This window comes from Ambystoma mexicanum, chromosome 2q (genome assembly GCF_040938575.1).
Source record: "Ambystoma mexicanum isolate Mex_15411 chromosome 2q, UKY_AmexF1_1, whole genome shotgun sequence".
NCBI lineage: Eukaryota > Metazoa > Chordata > Amphibia > Caudata > Ambystomatidae > Ambystoma > Ambystoma mexicanum.
Window position 1 is genome coordinate 1,008,774,265 of NC_090924.1, and position 19,247 is coordinate 1,008,793,511.

The following is a 19,247-nucleotide window of genomic DNA, read 5'->3' on the forward strand; positions in this document are numbered from 1 at the left end:
CGACCTGACTCCCATAGGTCTTCAGCGTAAACTAGACTGTCTTGACATCTATACCACAGCCAATGGTCTTCAAATCAACAAACAAAAATGTGAAATTCTAATTTTTGAGAAACTACAAGGCTGTTTCTCCCGAGGAAAGAAGTACAGATGGTGTCTTGCTAACGAGCAACTTCAGATAGTAAAACACTCCACATACCTGGGCATGAAGATCAGTGCTAGCAGAAATGACGCGCCATGGGTTGAAGTGGTGAAAAGCAAATGTCGACAGATGGCTTGCCAAGCGTTGTTAATCAATAAAACATTTGGAAAATTTTCCTTAAAACCAACAATTGAATTTTTCCAACAAAAAGTGGTACCCGCCCTGATCTATGGCGGTGAAAACGCATTTGGTTGCACAAGTGGCCTGTGGAATTCACTAGAAAAAATATTTTGGACGCGAGTCCTACAGCTTCCCAAAGGTACCTCGACGGTCTGTCTCCGATACGAACTGGACCTTATCTCGATAAACGCAAGAGTTACCTGGAACCTACTGTGTCTGTTTAGGAAAACAATGACAAAAAACCCAGCAATCCAATTCAAATTTTACATAAGCCGGACACTGCCAAAGACTACACGGTTCTTTTTCAATGGAATCGCCTCTGCCAAGCACTTTTAAAGGAGTTTGACATTTCCATTATAACGTTAACTGAGAATCCCGAGTTGGCAAAAACCAAAATTTGGAGAGCGGATTGGATTAAAACTTGCGAACTAAGAGCCAAATCGAAACTGATGCAAGAGGTCCCAGGTGAAGCTAAAGCTTATGGTCAGAGGCACACTTATCTAACCCTACTTCCGGACCAACATGCAAGATCCTTATACATGCGCTTCAGGCTAAACATGATGGAAACAAAAGAGCGAGTGAGCATTTGGGTGAAGTGTGCTGACACTGATCTAATGTGTAGATTCTGCAGTAAGAATAAGGAGACCTTAAAACACCTAATATTGTTTTGTCAAACTCTTCAACAACAAAGAGAACACAACTTTGGAGCCCTGATTAACGAACACCATTGTATGACGGCGGACGACTGGTGGACAGCTCTATTTGAGGAGTCCAACAGAGCAGTCCTATTTGCATTAACAAACTTTCTGCGCGTAATAAAGGGACGTCTGGACGACCAAAAAGTAAAACTGGGTGTAATCAAAGACATGAAATCTATACCAGTCGTCATCGGACCTACCTCTTAACACGCCATGATGGACGTACCAATAGAGATGTCAAGATGTCAATGGTGGAGGGAGGGAGGGATGGATGGATGGAGGGAAACAAAAAAACTTTCATACGTGATGTATTCCTTTCTTGTTTTGTTTGTCTCTTTTTAAAGGTTGAATAAACCAATAAAAATACAAAAAAAATAAAAAAAAAAAGATGTCTGGAGGGGAGCACCCAGCCAACCCGGGACATTTTGATTGGGTTGGTCACTCGCGTGAATTCATGGGAAATATTTACACCCCACCCATCAAAAAATTCACCAGCCGCTGCTGCATGCGGTGACGTCCACGTTCAAGACAGTGAACTGAAACAGAAGAGGAAGTTGATTCCAGAGTGGGAGCTGGTAAGTCTGCCATAGGTATGTGATGGCATGGTGAAAGAGCAGGCTGAGACACCCAAGTTGTGACACACCCAAAAGTATCCTCGGAATTTCGCGAGACCAGTCACTGCTGCATTCCTAGGATTCTGACTAGCTGACTCTCAGCCAACCTAATAACAGAGAAAGAGGAACCCTGTAAAGGGCCTGCTCGGTCACACACCTGTATGTTCACATTGTAAAAAGACACAAGCCATTCCAGCAACAGCACACACTTGCTCCCTCTGGCAACCATTGGACTCCTATTAAATTAGCAGATCCATTCCAATTGTCCGTTTTTTTCACCCTCTGTACCCCAAGCAATAGATCACATTATGCGTGGGTAAGCATATGCCGCAACATGCTTTATTTTTGGCAGCAGATTCTGCGCTACGCATGGACTCGAACTGTACCCCCATTCAAGGAATCCTATTTCTTGCTTCAAGTGGGTGCCCCAAACTATTCCTTCTTAACAGTCCCTCTCTATACATTTATATTGTATTTGATTCACTTATTGGCCGGCATTTTCCTTCTCTCTTCACTTGGCACTTCCTTTTTTTCAGTTTACTTCGTCCAAAGTTTCCTCCTCCCATTTACCTCCTCCCATTTACTTCCTCATAACTTGCTTCTTCTACACTTGAATAATTCCACACGTGCTTCTTCGCACATTCATTCTTCATGTGCTTGTTTTCACTCGTAATCTCTGACTTTATTGTCTTATTTTACCCTCCTACCCTACATTTTTGAAGGTGGAAGAAACTCCCAAACTCCCATAACTCCCCAGTTTCACCCACAGGTAATGTACCACTGAGTTCCGATGTTCTTGACCTTCAAATGGAATGTTTGCCTTACTTTCTTCCGGCAATAACCTCGTCCTTCCTCCTCTCCACCCCAATGAACTTCTTCTGTGGGATAATGAGGATACCCGGCTGCCACCCCCCTAACCTCAGCCTTCCCACCTCTTTTAGGGTTGTGCAAGTAGGCATTGCCGCTAAGAGTGGCGACCACTAAAGCCTCCTGCGGTTGGCGCAGTTTCCGGCATTCCATACTTTGCTTAAGCACATGAACTGGAAGAATAACATTTCAAAAGTTATATATATAGAAAATCAGAACTATTTGGAATTGTTTTTGGGCAATAGATGAACATTGTTCAGACTAGTAAACAAGGCAGAGTTTTTTTTTCTGGGAAGTCCCTTTTATTTGCTTTAAATAAATAAATAAATACAAAATGCATAAATACATTTCCATCAACATTCAAATGCTATTTCCTAGCATTTGGGTCTCGAAGCTCCTTCATGCTCCAGTGCTGCACACTCCTTCGGAATGGATTGCATGACAAAAATATAAATAGCACAATACAATTTCAGCAGAATAAATTAAGCAAATATTAAATGCACAATTTCATAATATTAAATGCACAATATCATATTATTAAATATTAAATACAATAAATATCTTCCAAAGATGCCTGAATGTTTCATTCCAACATTTTGTTCTTAATGAAGAACAGAACTTTACTCTGCCACGTAGCAGACGTTTGGACTGGAGGAGCGAACTTGAACTAAAACGTTCATACACCGAGGCTCCCGTTTCTAGCGCCCGATGTGCTGAGAAATCGAACGGCTCTCACAGTTTTCTGGATGAATAAAATAAAGTCCCGCAGGATGAGGCGAGCAGTCACTTTCTGCGTCCAGGTGTCTTTGGCCTGCGGCCTAGTCTGTCGGTTCTCCGGAGTTCCGGGTGTCCCTGGCGTCACCCCCTCTGCATTAGGTTTCCTCATCTGATAGAAGAGAAAGAGAAACTTGCTCAGGAAAGTTTCTACAAAAAAACACACCTGTGGAGGAAGATGTTGACAGGCAAAGCAGTGCTGCTGCGCACCCTCAAAGTAATGTGCCCTGTTTATCTAAGATGGGTCTGGTCGCACAGTGTGACGTACACCGCCGGCACAACGTTGGGCGACCAGCCAACACAACATGCTGGCATCCTTATTCTGCATGATGTGAGAGGACCAAGAGTGCAGCACACGTGTGGTGCTGATTGCCGCTCCCTGAGCAAGTAACAGGTGCAATCCTCATACCCACAGGCTCCCAGTGCCCATGTGTGTCAAGGAAAGGGGTCTGCTGATTCCAGCATGCCTCTGTCGCTCATTCGGAGGAGCTGTAGAGCGAGCTCTCCAGAGGAAGCCATCCTCCTGCTGAAGGTGCTGAGATGTGCGTCATTGAGAGTTGAGTATGTGGCTCAAGTAATATCAGCAGGAGTTTGAAAGACCTCCTGGGTCTGAAACCTCCCCTGGGCCTTGTCCTATCAGTGTTATGGGAAATTCAGGCCACGTGTGCCTTGAAGAGGAATTCATGGGATAGCAAGAAGCATTGTCGACCATTTAAAACCTTGTTGTGTGGTTCTTTGGGCCAATAGAAGGGTGCAGGTTTGAGTTCTTGGCACCTTTCCGATTTCAGGGTCTGCCAGCAACATCCGTGCAAGAGCACAATGCAGGTTTGGCAAGCTCTCAACCAAACATCAACAGTGGAACCCAATGCAGTTTTGGGCTATCAATTGAAAATCCAAAAAAAGGTTGGAATGGCTAAAATAGAAACTTTTTTTATTTTTCCTAGTGTGGGGGCCTACAGACTATTTCTTCTTGGGTAGCTTCCCTAGCTGGTACCTACAGGTATTTTTCTTTAATGTGATTATAAACTCAAGAAAGAGGCAATAATTACAAAACAAATCTTTTATAGTTGGTTGGTAAAAAAGTACAATACAACTCACCAGAGCCAGCAGGAGTTCTGTAAGGTGTTTTGTTTTGTACTTGATGGATTCTACTTTTTTGCTTTCAATGCCCATGGTCTCCTCCACATATGATAGATAGGTTTCGAACCCCAAAAGGCTGTTGGTGATCTTCCTCAGGCATTTCTCCTAAGAAGAAACAGTAATAGAATTAGATCAATAAATATCAATGCAGTTTGATGCAATACAATGTTATATAAAAAATAATTTGATCAGAAATTAATCCAAATTAGTGTTCATGGAACAATATGATTTCGCATGCAACAATAGAAAGGGGAAGGATTATAAAACACTGACATCCAAAAGAGGTAATCATCAAAAGGCTGAAATAATCTTATAGCGATGTATGTCATCCCTTAATTGAAAAAATTGGAATGTTTGCATGTGTAAAGTGTATTCTTTGTGTGAGTTAAGGCACATAATGCACAGACTCCACAAAGGGACATTCGAATTTGTGAAATTGTTGTACTGATTCAATAGAGATAAATAAACAAAAGTGTAATCAGACATCATGAATATAAGCAGTTGCAACAATATTCACAAACCAGATTCATACTGATTTTGTTAATTTATTACACACTGAAGACTATGAGACGTCTAAAATAATTTTTAATAATTGCTACTTGATGATATAAACAATGGTTTGCGTGCCATTTTTTTCTTTCATAACACTGATGAAGTGCTAAAAGTGGCGAAACATGTTTGCGCTCAACCAATGTTAGGAAATGTATCACTGTGAATTTGTCATAAATCTAAAGGGAGATTAGATGCAGACATGAAATGTTCTTTTTGCTAGATTAAACTAAATATTGAGTTTACTACTAACGTTTTAACAGAAACCCTTGCCTTTTGATCTGTATTGTCCATAATTTCACTTTTGCAAGTTCTGTGTCTTTAACAAATGATAGGTACTTGCTGCAATGCAGGAGCACTTTTTTAAATTTCTTTTTTACTAGTTTATGCTTTCAGTTGGACAGGTGGATTAAAAGATCTCAAGCTGGCATTAATTCAGAAATGTTGCCAAGGAAGTCTCACACTAATATGGCCACAACCTGGCACAATGCTAGGTGGAAAGACCATTTAAACCAGAGGTCTTCAAACTGTGGCGCACGCCACCTCCCAGGGAGGCGGGGCGGGGGGGATTAGCGTGAGAGCCCAGCATGAAATGTAAAAGGATAAAAAAAGATTTATTTTGTTGTTGTTTTTTAGATTGGAGGAAATATGCAGGGGTGGCTCACATGGTCGGACTGGAGCATAAAACTGTCTCAGGCACCCATGGAAAAGTTGCCCTCAGTTGCAAATGGATATTCATTCCTTTAGTCACAGACTGTTTCAATAGTACCAAAGGGTTTGTTTTTTGTTAAAATGTTAGCAAATTGTGATATTTAAAGAATATTTATTCAGCAACAATGGTCAAAACTACTAGCTACATAATGAAGTAACTCCTCAAACTGGCCCACATTGACCAACAATAAGTGGCCCATTTTGACTGGCCCACACTAGCATTTTGTATTTTTGGTACAGGCATTGTCCTATTGCACTATAGGCCAGTCCCAGCCTGGCGGCTCATCCATAATGGGCGTGGGGGTGTCCACCCAGTGGCCCACTCACCCATTATGGATGAGCCGAGGAGCCAGCTCAGTGAAATACTGAGCACTCCCTCAGCTGCTTTTTCCAGCTGAGGGAGTGCTCCTGGGCTAGCAGAACAGTCAAAGAGAAACGCTGTTTCCCTTTGACAGTTCAGTTCAGTTCCTTAGTGGCACATGCTCACTGAGCCATACAAGGCTGGGGGCGTTTTGCTTCACCAGCCTTACATAGCTCATTGGAAATGCTGTCTGGGGCACTGCATGTCTGTATGTTCCGAGGAGGAGCTCCTGCGCCTCCTTGCACATACGGACAGAGAAGCCTGGAGCGGGGCATTTCAGCACCCATGCCCAGGCCCCTGTAGAAGGTACGGTTATGTTCATTTATTTTTTATTTAAATATGTGTATGAATGTGTGTATGCTTGTGTTATGGGTGAGTGTATGGTGATGGGTGCTTGTGTGAATGATAGAGTGATTACTGTGTGAATGTGTGTTTGTGTGTGTGTGTTTGTTTTGGTCCATTGAGCTGATTTTGGCGAGTGGGAGGTTGAAGGGGAAGAAGGGTTGTACAACAAAGGAAGGCATTTTAAAAATGCATTTGTTGCACAATCTCCCTACCCACATGCCAAAAGCAGCTCTCCTTCTGAGGCGCTGTGCAGTCCAGGGGACAGGGATGGCATTTTTATACTGGATATCTATCAAAGATGTCCAGTCAAAAAGATCATGCTTTCCCTCTTGATCCTCCAGTGCCTTGCATACACACAAAATCATGTTGATTGTGTTAGGCACTGTGGGGCCCAGGGGACAGGTATGGTATCTTTTTACTGGACATCTATTATAGATGTCGAGTAAAAAATATCATGCCTGCCCCCTGGACCTCCAGCACCAATTTCAAACTGCTTGGCTTTTTAAACATTCATTTTTTAAAGTGCGCTCTAAAATGCAACATTTGAACCCATTATTTAAAAAAAAAAAGTGCACAGGCGGAAACCTCCCCGAACCCCCTTTGATTGGTTCGGGCTCCCTCACTGTGCTCTGTCGCAATTACATATCTGGTGGAGATTTTAATGCCCCGCCACTTAAAAAATTCACCAACCACCACTGGCCCTGGGACTGTGCTGGGAGCCGGGTGGGGGAGCCCAGGGACTGTGTTGGGAGCAGGATGGACGGGTGCTATTGGATAGTGGTGGGAGCAGGGTTCGGAGAGACCAGGGTCTGTTTTGGGGTAGGATGGGGAGAGCACAGGACTACGCTAGGAGTCGGATGGGGGAGGCCAGAGACTGTGATGGAAGCAGGGGGGGGGAGCCCAGGGACTATATTGGGAGCAGGGTGTGGTGACGGCGTGCGATAGTTCATAGCCATTTCGATTTACTGTCCATTTGGCATTTTTGGCTGGGGCCTTCTCTGCCCACATTTTATTGTTATATTTCCAGTAGTCATGAACCAGTGAAGGCTCTGTTCCTAGGCAAATGGAATTTGCAAGCATTAATGGGGGTCATGTACACACCGCACGAAGCTTGGAGATGGCTTCCCATTTGCCTGACCATTACAGTTCGAAATCAACTCTTCTTTTATTCCCACGTTCAGTGGTCGAATTGACTTCCCTTCTTGCGTGTTTCCAGGAGGAGGAACGCCTATGCGAGACCTATGTTGCACACTCAAGGACAATTACTCCCTAACCATTTACCTTTCTGAATCCCTGCTTGAAGCAGCCATCTTCTCTATTGATCTTTGGGAGGTTCAGATTGTTTTCCAATAGAGATTCCATGCTGTTATCACACACAAAATGCTTAGTGCAGAGCTGTGGACAAAAAAAAAATGGTCACATCATAATCGACACGTGCGAGACTTACACATAAATACGCAGCCAATTTTGACTGCATCAAACATTTCACGAATGACCACAGATGAGCACTTTTCCAGATGCTGGTCTTGTTTTTGTAGCAATCCATGTGTTGTTTAAAGCTCAAAAGATCATTTATTCACACCAATAGCTCCACACAGATTTAACGCAAACTTGGCCCTGTGGCTTAAAAGTCCCCAATAGCAATTTTAGTTATTTCTTGCACAATAAAATGTGAACTTGGCAGAACTGTGTGTCTAGTGATTTGGGCTATGGACCACACTTTGCATGGTTACGAGGATGAGCGTTTCAGCCCTCACAGTGGAATATGGCTCTTGGGTGGACTGTACTGGGTGGAATGAGAGAGGGGCGTGTGCCCTTGACCTGCTAACTAGCGTGTAGCCCTTGTACATGGGCCAAAGTGTGTGAGGAGAGACATTTTCAGAGTGTTAATACGTTACGTGGTATATTTGGTTGTAATTGATTGTAATTCATGTCAATAGAAGAAATTATATTTTTTAGGTTTTCATTAACACAGTAGGACCACTATATATCCTAAAGCAACAGCTCCCTCCAGCGTTGACAACAGGCTAAGCGGGCAGTCTCTACCTCGCATGACTGTATCGGACAAACATACCTTATCAGTGGGATACAGAAGATACAGTTTTCATTCACACAGTAGGACCACTATATATTTCTTAAGGCAACAGTTCCCTTCTAGCAGTGACAACAGGCTGTGCATGACTACATCTGACAAACATACAGCTGGCCTAATATATTTCATATATATATATTTAATATAAGGCAACAGCTCCCTCTAGCGGTGACAAAATGTGAAGCGGACAGTCTCTACTGCGCATGACTGCATCAGACAAGCATACATCTGCCCTTTTATTATATTGTATAATGATGATAGGTTTATTGGTCAAATAAACATGCATAGGAACAACAACATTTGTATTACTGAGTGTGTTACAAGGCCCTCTTTGGGCCAATTGACAAAGGGTAGCCATTGTGAATTGGTCACATTTTATTCTGAATCATTCACATGTGAAAGACATTACTAAACAAAAAGGCGAAAATCACACACCAAATTAGATGACATTTTGCCTGTGCTGACAAAGCGAGTACCAGCAAAGCTCCCAATCGCCAACAGAAGAACCCTTTAGGCCCAGCACTCACAAACCTTTATCGAATGGGGTCATGCTATCACTTTATAGGCCTTGCAGCAAATGGGTTTTCACTACTAACGGGGCATCATCTGTAGATGAAATGGCTGAATGCCTGCCTACATGGGAGATGACACTACCCAGCAATGTAGTTTCTGTCTGTTTTTAATCAGCCTAAGTTGATAGGACACCTTACAGTGTGAGGAAGCTTGTTTGAATTAATGCACTGGACATCATTCTAGTTGCAGTATAGTCCAAACATAACTGTCCAGTTTACACACACACACACTTGTACTGTATAAGGATGCAATCAATTGTATAGCAGTATTGTATTGAGACCTTATAACTCCCCTCCACCCCCATCCGTGTGAAAGCGCTATTAAATGTTGCAGTCTCCTAGGCGCCTGCTATCTGGGCGATGTACCACAAGATGTGACAGATCCTTGGGCGTGGAGGGAGGGGCCACTAAAGCCACACAGTGTGTGCGGTGTAACATGGCTATGCCTGGTGCAAGGGAAGCCCAAAAGAAACGGGGACTTTCAAGTCCGGTCCCTTTTTCAAATGCTTTATGTGTGGGGGCACGGGGGGAAGCCTTTTGTCCTTAGTGTTATGCATCTCTTGTTTGTCACTTCCGGTGGGCAAACTGTCTTTGGATCCGACTGAAACATAGAAGATGCGAATGATGTATAAACCTCAACCGTGTGGTCACGCTGCAGCCGTGGGTGTGCAGGAAACACACGGGTCATAGATTAAAAAACGATTTCAATTACATGGGAAATTGACCCGGAGAAAGTCCAAAAGAGGGATCAACACATCTGTAAAATGGCGCACGATTCTGTTTTTCTTGTCGAGCTGTGGTGTGTGCTTTCAATGCAGTCTCGTCATACATAAGTTATGGGGGTGCATGCACCCTACAATGTTCTGAAATCCAGTGCCATGAATGTCTTTTTTCAGGGTAGCCCGCGTCTCACCGGCTTCTAGTGCAGAGTTAAGTGTGTGACATAGATCAACATCTGGAATCAGTTATTGGGTGGCCATAGAGAAGATGTCGCCGAAAAGGGGCTAGCTTTGCCCACATGCAATGTCTGTCTTTTCATAACATCCCACAAAAACTGTGGGCCAAGGGCAAAATCCATAGGGATTGCTTGGCCCATCATACCACCATCCCCTTTCATAGGCCATACACGTTCCGCATTCGATATAAGTGTATAGTCTGCATGCAATGTCATTGTCTGGTGGTCCGCGCAAAACGCACCATATCCGATCCGAATGAAGCATCAGCCTGAGTTGACAGATCTGCAGATGGAGCCTCAAGTCAGCTTGGAGCCCTGAACCTGGGTGCATATCATTGGACATAGCAGAGCTGAGATATACCATTGGACATAGCAGAGCTGAGGCTATACAATTGGACATAGCAGAGCTGAGGATATATTAGTGGACATAGCAGAGCTGAGGAGATTCCATTGGATATAGCAGAGCTGAGGATATACCATTGGACACAGTAGAGCTGAGGATATATCATTGGACATAGCAGAGCTGAGGATATACCATTGGACATAGCAGAGCTGAGCATATACCATTGGACATAGCAGAGCTGAGGCTATACCATTGGACATAGCAGAGCTGAGGATATACCATTGCACATAGCAGAGCTGAGGATATATCATTGGATATAGCAGAGCTGAGGATATACCATTGGACATAGCAGAGCTGAGGCTATACCATTGGACATAGCAAAGCTGAGGATATATCACTGGACATAGCAGAGCTGAGGATATACCATTGGACATAGCAGAGGTGAGGATATACCATTGCACATAGCAGAGCTGAGGATATACCATTGGACATAGCAGAGCTGAGCATATACCATTGGACATAGCAGAGCTGAGGATATATCATTGGACATAGCAGAGCTGAGGATATACCACTGGACATAGCAGAGCTGAGGATATACCATTGGACATAGCAGAGCTGAGGATATACCATTGGACATAGCAGAGCTGAGGATATACCATTGGACATAGCAGAGCTGAGGACATATCATTGGACATAGCAGAGCTGAGGATATACCATTGGACATAGCAGAGCTGAGGATATACCATACCATTGGACATAGCAGAGCTGAGCATATACCATTGGACATAGCAGAGGATATATCATTGGACATAGCAGGGCTGAGGGGATATTCTCTGTCGCGACATGCACCATGTCGTCATGCAGGATTTCTGCAATGATGCTGCTCAGTGAAAATCTTCTCATGGCAAAGCAATGCGTGAAGGCGAGTGGAGCCTGTGGCTTCCAGCTAGAAGAGTTGGCACATACTGTAAACTGACCGGGCCAGCAAGTATTGGAAAGTGGAATATGAGATATGACTCGCACCGCTGGACCATGATAAGACATGGCATCTTCTAGTAACATGACTAAGGAATGTTATGACACTGCCTTCAGAACACTTCAACTGGTGCAGTTAGACAAACAATTTAAGGCCAATCATAGGCTTGATGTACAAGCATGCAGTAGCAATGGCTCTCCCCAAAATGCGACCACAGAATCCCAGTAGTGCCACGCTCCTACCTCCTCCTTGAGCAGAGCTGCCTCACTCTGGATCAAAAGTGCCAGGGACTCGTATTTTGGTGTCTCCTGCCTGGCATCAGATGGCTCCTCCTCGCCCGAGGAGTCTGGAACTGGGCTGGCATGGATGCTTGGGACCAACAGTGCCAGGCTGAGAGCCAGGCTGAGAGCCAGGGCCAGAAAGCGAAGTTGGGTAAGGATGGGTACGATTGCTGAGGGAAGCAGAAACAGAAAACAGAAGTCAGAATACAAAATGTGACTACAGCAAGTTCATCTCAGGAAAAGTAGATAGGCACTGCAAGGACTCGGGTCTAATAATTACAACAAAGCAACAGACACAAAAATACAGGTCACAGAAAGGCCAAAAAGGAACAGAATAAAACACAGCAATGAACACAGAAAATACTGGTCACAACAAGGGACAGAAGGAACGAACAAGAGCACAGCAAGGACGTGGAGGGATAAATAACAAGGAAGGGGCAGCAGAGCCGAGCTACACCTGCTTGTGATCCCTTGCACGTTGGTTGTGGCCTAGAAGTTCAGTCTGGGCTGATCCCATTGATGGCAGGAGCAAGAGCATACTATATACCGACTACACCCAAAAGGAGTGACTAAAAACTCCAGTAGGTGGTTTAGAGGAACACCCTTTTTTTTACAGTGGTGAAGTGTCAGGAAGCATGACACCACCGGCACAGACGCCACACCTGCCGATGTATTGTCTCTAATACAGCACCTAAAACGGGCCAGTATCGGGGGAGTCAGCGTCACAGGAACCACAGAGAGAGTGGATTTCAACAGTTCGGTTTCATTATCAGTAGATCCCAACAGTAGCATTGTTTTGTCTGTAGATTACAACAGTACCTGACCAGTATCAAATTACACGCGTACTGGCTCTCCACCTTATGAGCAGATTACAACAGCACTGTTTCATCAGCTAATTACAACTGTGCCGCATCAATATTGGCAGACTGCAACAGTACTAGCTCATCATCGGGAATGTACAACCAATCCTTCTCACAATGAGCAGATGAGATCAGTACTTGCTCATTATAATAATAACAATAATTTCGCATTTATATAGCGCTACGAACCCTCGGGTTTCTGAGCACTGCTTATTGTTACCCACGGTGGTGTGTGCTGCTCATTTATCGACCTCGGAAGAATGAAAGGCTGAGTTTGCCCCCCACCCCGGATTCTTCACGGATGTCAAAGCGAGCGCTCTACTCGATGTGCTATCTGACCGGCTGCACATTTTACAACTGCCCTGACTCCGAACAGCAGGTCATCACAAGGCTAACTCTTCAGCAGAAGTTCGTAATAGGACTGATCTCGTTATATATGCCACAAAATACCACGTACAAGCCACTGAGGCGTTCTGTTATTAATAGAAGAACGCGGCTGAGTTTCTTTATAAGGAGCCTGGAAACTCCCGAGGGGACTGGCAATTTCCTTTTTACACACAGTAAGGGGTATTGTATCCCTAATAAAATATGGCCACGCACTACCGCCCACCCACCCCCCTTTATGCCAGGGCCCTTGCTTAATCAAACGCAAGAGATGTTCCAGCTCTTGATGCACATTCTAGTATTGGTTTGGATTTTTTTTTAAAAAAAACCTAATTCGCAGCTTCTAATGCGTTTCAGAAAAAAAAACGTTTAAAGTGTCATACCAGGCACCTAAATGGGTTTTGTGCTTCCAATGCGTAGTATCGTGCAGCTAGATTCCTGCTCAACTCGGGCAGCGCACCCAATGAAAACACTACCGCTACCATAAACATTCCCTTGCCAGTGAACGGGATGTGAGCAGGTGGCGACGCCCAGGCGGCAGGCACCGGCCGGCGCCGCGCATTTCCTGCACCCAGCGGAGGGACGCCCTAGAAGCGCGGGCAGCGTTACTTACTTCTCAGGGAAAGCGCCATCTCGCAAAGCTTTCTCGTTTTGTTTGTCTTTTTCACGGTGACTGGCCCTGGCTCTGGAGAGTGTAGTGCCCTGCATGTCCTCCTGGTTCTTGTATTTATTCGGTGCCAGAGTTATTCCGGGGTTCTCTGGGAAAAGCCCAACCCTGCAAGAATGAGGGGTGGGGGATAACTGTAAAGGGCCTGAGATACGTAGGAGTCATCTAGAGGAAGCCCTCCTAGGTGTTGTGAAATAAACGTCGTCACTGAAGCGGTAGTAAGAGGGGGAACTTGGAAACACTGAGGAACGACTCAATGGATGACGTAAAGCCTGCAGTACAAGTGCACGGTGGGCAGAACAGTTTTGATGCTGTTGAAAATGAGAAAGTGTTCTCCTTTATCGCGTTTCCCGCTAGTATTCAAATGGTGGCCGTGGCTATACATGCGTGTCACTGCCCCTGGATTTCTGAACAGTCGCACATGAAAGTGTACTGCAGAATAATGATTCACCGTGGACGATAGTTTTGTATTTATTTATTGACTGTGGTTTGGTTCACACATGACATGTCACATATACAACCTCATTATGCAACGCATTACCATATACACCTGGGTTGAATGCCGATTGTGTCATTACGCATTTAATCAACTGGGCTATACCAATTCCTTGTGTTTGTAAAACAAACACACATGTGTGTGTTTGATTGTGGTACTCTGAGTATTGAAGCAACATTGTATTTTTCCAAGGGATTGAGCGAATGTGTGCCTATTATGCCTTACGAATATTGTGGCCCGTGCTTGCTGTTCAGCCACTGAATGGGTTTGTGTAGCTCTTTTATCATTCAAGCCCATGTTATTTCAACAACATTTCAACTCTATTGACTAGTTCTTTATGCAGTGTTTGCTACCTGTTTCACAGCAGTGGAAAAATCAGGAGTCATTATCACCAAATTCAATATTTTTTAATGTATAATCCCCTGACAGATGAAATGTTGGGTCAGCTCTACCAGGATTACACAATGTGCCCTGCAGAATGAATGCAGATATCAGTAAACAGTAAGTAACTCCGTGACAGGGGTTGAAATTAGCAGGAGGCAGAGGGTAATTAGTTCCCTCCTCTTCCTCTTCCTGTATCCGCGAAAGATGCCTTACTCTTAGAGTTAACTGAAGCTTCGTGCATGGTCTGTGTGGTTGGGGCATGGTGGCAGAACAAGCACTGCAGGTACCATAGATTGGTTCACTGTGTCCAGGGGATTGGCACGGGCCATGCCCCCCTGGCGCTGCAGATAGGGTCACTGAACAGTGATGTCTTTGATAATATCATCAGCCATGGGATTGCAGATTCGATATGAGATGGTATATGGCGCATCACGAGCAGTGGAGTAACTTTGCTGAACATGTTGGGGGGGGACGTGACGTCTAAATGAAAGGGCCCCCAGCCTAATGAGGGGGACAACAAGGTGTGACACAAAAGTTGGGGGTGACAAACACCCTTGCACCCCCCTAAAATTACACACATATTCACGAGCAATGAAGGGCATAGGGAGTTATGGGGGGCTTGGATATATTTCTGTGTGTTTCTAGGGATTTTTATTGGCAACGTAACGCTCCTTCAACTACATTATTCCTACAGGTAAAGTCACTCTGGATTAATAAAAATGCCCATGTTCACATTTTAGGTGAGCATTTCAAGTGAAGCACAGTAGTCACACCAGCAGAACACTATATTGTCCTTGCATAATTGATTGTGCTGTCGCAAAGGCTTTAAGCATCGGATTGGTATAAATATCATCCACGCACAATCAGGAAATTATTTAAGCATTTAGCAATCCAGGCAAAGTATGCCCTAGATTACATTAAAGAAAGAATTACTCTTTATAAACCTAATAGAAATGTAAGCTTTAGTAACACTTTGGGCCCGATTCATGGAATTTCACGCAGAAATCACGCAAGGGCTGCACGCCGCGAAGGACACTGTGCGAGCCTGCGCGCAGAAACAAAAATGCACGCAACGTGTATTTATGGAATTGTTTGCGCAAAGTAACCGTATTCGCAAGTCACGGCTGGAACACGTCCGACACACCCACACGCAAAGCAGGAAACTGCCAGATCAGCTACCTTTGCGCGGTCTGTTGGGGAGAAGCTGGACCCCCACCAGGGCTGTGGGGCCCAGCAGCCATACCCTCACCAGCTATGAGAGACCCCACCACCTCCCATATGGCCCACAGGAATGCAATAGAGTGCCAAGCAGGCAGCAGCATGTTCCAAACTGCGTTTATTTCTGGGCAGCAAAAAAGAAAAAAAACACGCAGAGCGTCGTGCACATCGAGAGTTCAGGTGCCGTCTCCCCCGGGGCTGGCTTGCAAGCCAGCTTTGTAATCACACTGCAGGCTGACCTCACAAAATTGGATCAGCTCCCAGAAACCTATCTCCTCCTGCTATTGGCTGCTGAGTAATAGGTTACCTATGTAGCCCTTATAGAGAGCCTGATAATTGGATGTTAGACTTTTGCGTCAGTGGGTTGGTTTAGCTGTGCCAGCCCACCATTACCTAATTCTAGCTTGTTGCATTATTAATTTGTTCCCATAACTTTTTAGCTGAAGCAAGCATTTTGCACCTGAGCTCTGAGCGCTCATTGGCGAGGGCTGAGCCATTCTTGTTACAATTATGTTTCAAATGTTGTGCAAGTCTTTGCGAAAATGTCTTTCTTTACCAGAAAGAAAAGAAAAAAACGCACTGGGTTGTCGTGGCTTACTCGCATTAGTGGAGAATTAAAAAATGTTTGTCTGCAGAAAGCAATGTTATCTGACTGCGCGACCTTGGCTGCTCGTGGGTTTGCGAGGAGCATTGCTGAAGGCTTCTGCAGCTAGTGTTCAGTGAGAGAAATTAACTTGGCTGTAATTTTCCTGAAACATGGCTTTACACTGTGCAATTAGACCATGTTCATTCATATAGGCATTTGCAAGCCTTTAAACAGGGATTTTTGTGTTTGTAGATTGTGATATTGCTGCGTTGATTGTAATGTAGCATGGAAGTTGCACTGTTGGTGAGGTGGGTGTCTTTCAGCATATTTGTCACCCATGGGTGCGCTGGGGCCAGGTTCAAATGATAAGTGCGCTCCTTGTTCTTCCTGCTCTTCTTCTGTATATGCGCCTGGGGTGAGGGGGCATGGGTTTGATCTCGATTTTCCCTCTTCAGGTCCCCCTGGGGCGAACACACGCACCCTTCAAACAGTATGTGGGGTCCCCCATAAGCAGGCCTATGACTCGGAGAGCATGCGCAGGGTCCCCCATAACTGTATCCGGCACCCTGACACATGAGTATGAAAAATCGTAACTCAGCAATAACTCGGGAAGTGTGTGTATGAATCCATGTAAAACGTTTCTGTACCCCGCTACACAGCGCACACGCACCCCTATGATTGAGTACACGCACCCCAAAATACGACATGCAATCCCACCTGCGTGCTGAAAACCCTACGCGCAAGTGTACTTACACCAGCCTTCAGGTGTCGGATCCTATGAAGGACTTGCATGGGCATTTCCCAGCCGAGACGTTGCGCATTTTATTCCATAAATACATCTGTTGCCGCGCAATAGTGGGCGTGCGAGGGACAGCATGCAAGCCGCCCTTTGGAAAACACCCACTTCTGTGCAGCCCAGCCCTCTGTGCAGGCCACACCCACCCTCTGCTTGGAGCTTCGACAAGGTCCTCGATGGCTCGCACAGGCGTGCCACGGCAGCATGAAATGCACGCAAGTACAGGAAAAGTACTGCGCATTCGATTCCAAGTATCGGCAAACACGGTTGAGCCCGCAGATTGGGCGCAAGTACCCTATTTTCTGTGCAATAAATTCAATGAATCAGCCCCTTTGTTATTAACATGCTCTCGTCCCATAAAAATGAAAGGAAATGGAAAATCCTTTGCTTATGGGGGTTCCCAGGAGATGAATACCCTTCTGCTAGATCTACGTCTCGAAAACAATCTTTTATCCTTTCAAAAGATGCTGAAATCTCCTTATTTGAATAATGAATCTCAATCACACCTCCTTCTCTCATGTAGGATCTCTTACATGTTCTGTGTTCGATGCTTTGATTTTGTATGTTTGTCAACCACACCCTGATGTTTGCAGAGTTACCGACGTGTAACCAAACAATATAAAATAAAATAAAGTATTTGAAGTTTTGGATTGGTAAAATGCCATCCAAGACCTCTGGGAATTGAGTGCCATCAAATAGTTTCGTTCTCATTAGCGCTGAGTGACCATCATGCACACTGAAGTCTAACAAAGCCAAAGATGACTTAATGGAAGCAAATAGTAAGAAAATATTGTGATGTCAAAAATTATGTTAGATTCTGTTATGCTATGCTTATTTTTCTTTACAGAGAACTTCTTTCAGCACAAGTTGTGGACTCCTGTCACTAAGAACAAATAGCTGAGGCAGTAAATGATGGCAGAATGAGCTGAGAAACAAGTAGGTGCTTAACTGTTACCTGAATTTCAAATGTTGAGGGGTTGAGCTTTGCTCATATGGGTGGGAATTAGAAAGGCATGCCTCCATAAAATAGAAAGCATGTTCTTAGCAGTACAGTTGGGTGAAAATGGCTAATTCCATTCCGTAGGAAAATTGGCTGAATCCTGGAACATTGTGCACAATGTGCCAATTTCACCCACAGAGCGGTGTTGTCCTTTTGGGGCCTTTTCCTGCACAACATTTTGGGCAAGAAAGTGGTGCGTCACGCCTTTGAGTTTCGTTTTTACCAGAAATTGCCCAAAAAGAAATTTCTGCTGCAAAAAGAAACCTGCCAAAAGCGCGGCAGAAAGGGTGGAAAATCGCCCAGCCGGCGGAACAAAATTGTTGGAGAATGTCTCCTATTCTGTTTCGTCGTTGGGATTTTCACCCACCCTTAGATACAGGAGTTGTCGATTCGAATAGTATATCTAGGGTCATGTTCAGTCATCTCGTTAATTGCATGGAAGGGACCAACTCTGTGTGCAATTTTATGCTAAAGATCCCCTCTGTGCAATTGTTCTCATTTCCACTAGATGGTGAAAAAGTGATGAATAAAACATAGGCAAAATCACCTTTACCCTAACTGTTCAATACCTCCTCCGTATTTTGTGCTAACATGGCCTGAGGGACAACAGGGGTGTGAATGTGAGACAACAGCAACCCAAACAACAAAGTATAACAGGAAAAAGGAATGCCTGGTCAAGGTTCTATAAAAAACATAAACAAACCATATGTAATAAAAACTAAATAGAAAACACTACAAAAATCCAACCCTGGATAAAGAACACAGAATCTGCACTGTTGCAAGATGCAGAACATTTGGTAATGAGACGGGGCGAGAAAGGACAAACAAAACACTATGTTCTTGTAAAGGATATGTTCTTGAACTGTAAAAGGGATTCAAGAGACCTAGCTAGTGTCTAGAGCCCAAAATGGACTAGGGGGCAGTTATTAGGCAACAATATCTTTTTAGTGTCTTGGTGGTTCGACAATAGTGAACGTGGGCTTCTCAGCATTGTTTGGTCATTTGCTTTGGTTCGAAATGCAGCAGTCGCTGAAGTCCATTGTCAAGTAGATGTCAAGGCTGGGTCGAACTGAAGAAGGATCTGGTTCAAAGAGATACTTCAGTGATGTGAATTGTGGATGTCAACAGGTTTCGGTTCAATGGTTGAAGTTCAACAGCAGACAGGTTGATGATGGGATGCACAGGCTAGTCGGTTCGCTACAGGGCTCGAAGGATGTGGTTTGAAGAGAACACCAGAATCAGTTTGATTATGGACTGAA

At 44.5% G+C, this 19,247-nt stretch overlaps 1 protein-coding gene and 1 long non-coding RNA gene across 2 annotated transcripts in view; one reads left to right on the top strand and one right to left on the bottom strand.

Moving 5' to 3' along the window:
• LOC138569051 (uncharacterized) overlaps window positions 1-19,247 on the top strand; it is a 75,716-nt gene that overhangs the window by 29,368 nt on the left and 27,101 nt on the right. Inside the window, exon 2 of the long non-coding RNA XR_011303085.1 lies at window positions 17,836-17,924. This is a non-coding gene — a long non-coding RNA (uncharacterized lncRNA). The remainder of the gene's footprint in view (window positions 1-17,835; window positions 17,925-19,247) is intronic.
• Window positions 2,785-13,556, bottom strand: IL6 (interleukin 6). The gene is made up of 5 exons (XM_069648335.1): window positions 13,455-13,556; window positions 11,559-11,767; window positions 7,660-7,773; window positions 4,371-4,517; window positions 2,785-3,384 (listed from the first exon to the last, which is right to left on the bottom strand). The coding sequence occupies exons 1-5, from the start codon at window positions 13,471-13,473 to the stop codon at window positions 3,175-3,177; spliced, it is 699 nt and encodes a 232-aa protein (XP_069504436.1). The 5' UTR covers window positions 13,474-13,556; the 3' UTR covers window positions 2,785-3,174.

Bases quoted from the DNA above. Each gene is read 5' to 3' on its own strand.
- IL6 (XM_069648335.1), bottom strand. The intron at 7,774-11,558 runs GTAGGAGCGTGG...TTTTGTCCACAG, and splicing joins CAGCTCTGCTCAAGGAGGAG to CTCTGCACTAAGCATTTTGT. The intron at 3,385-4,370 runs GTGAGTTGTATT...CTCTTCTATCAG, and splicing joins CAGAACTCCTGCTGGCTCTG to ATGAGGAAACCTAATGCAGA.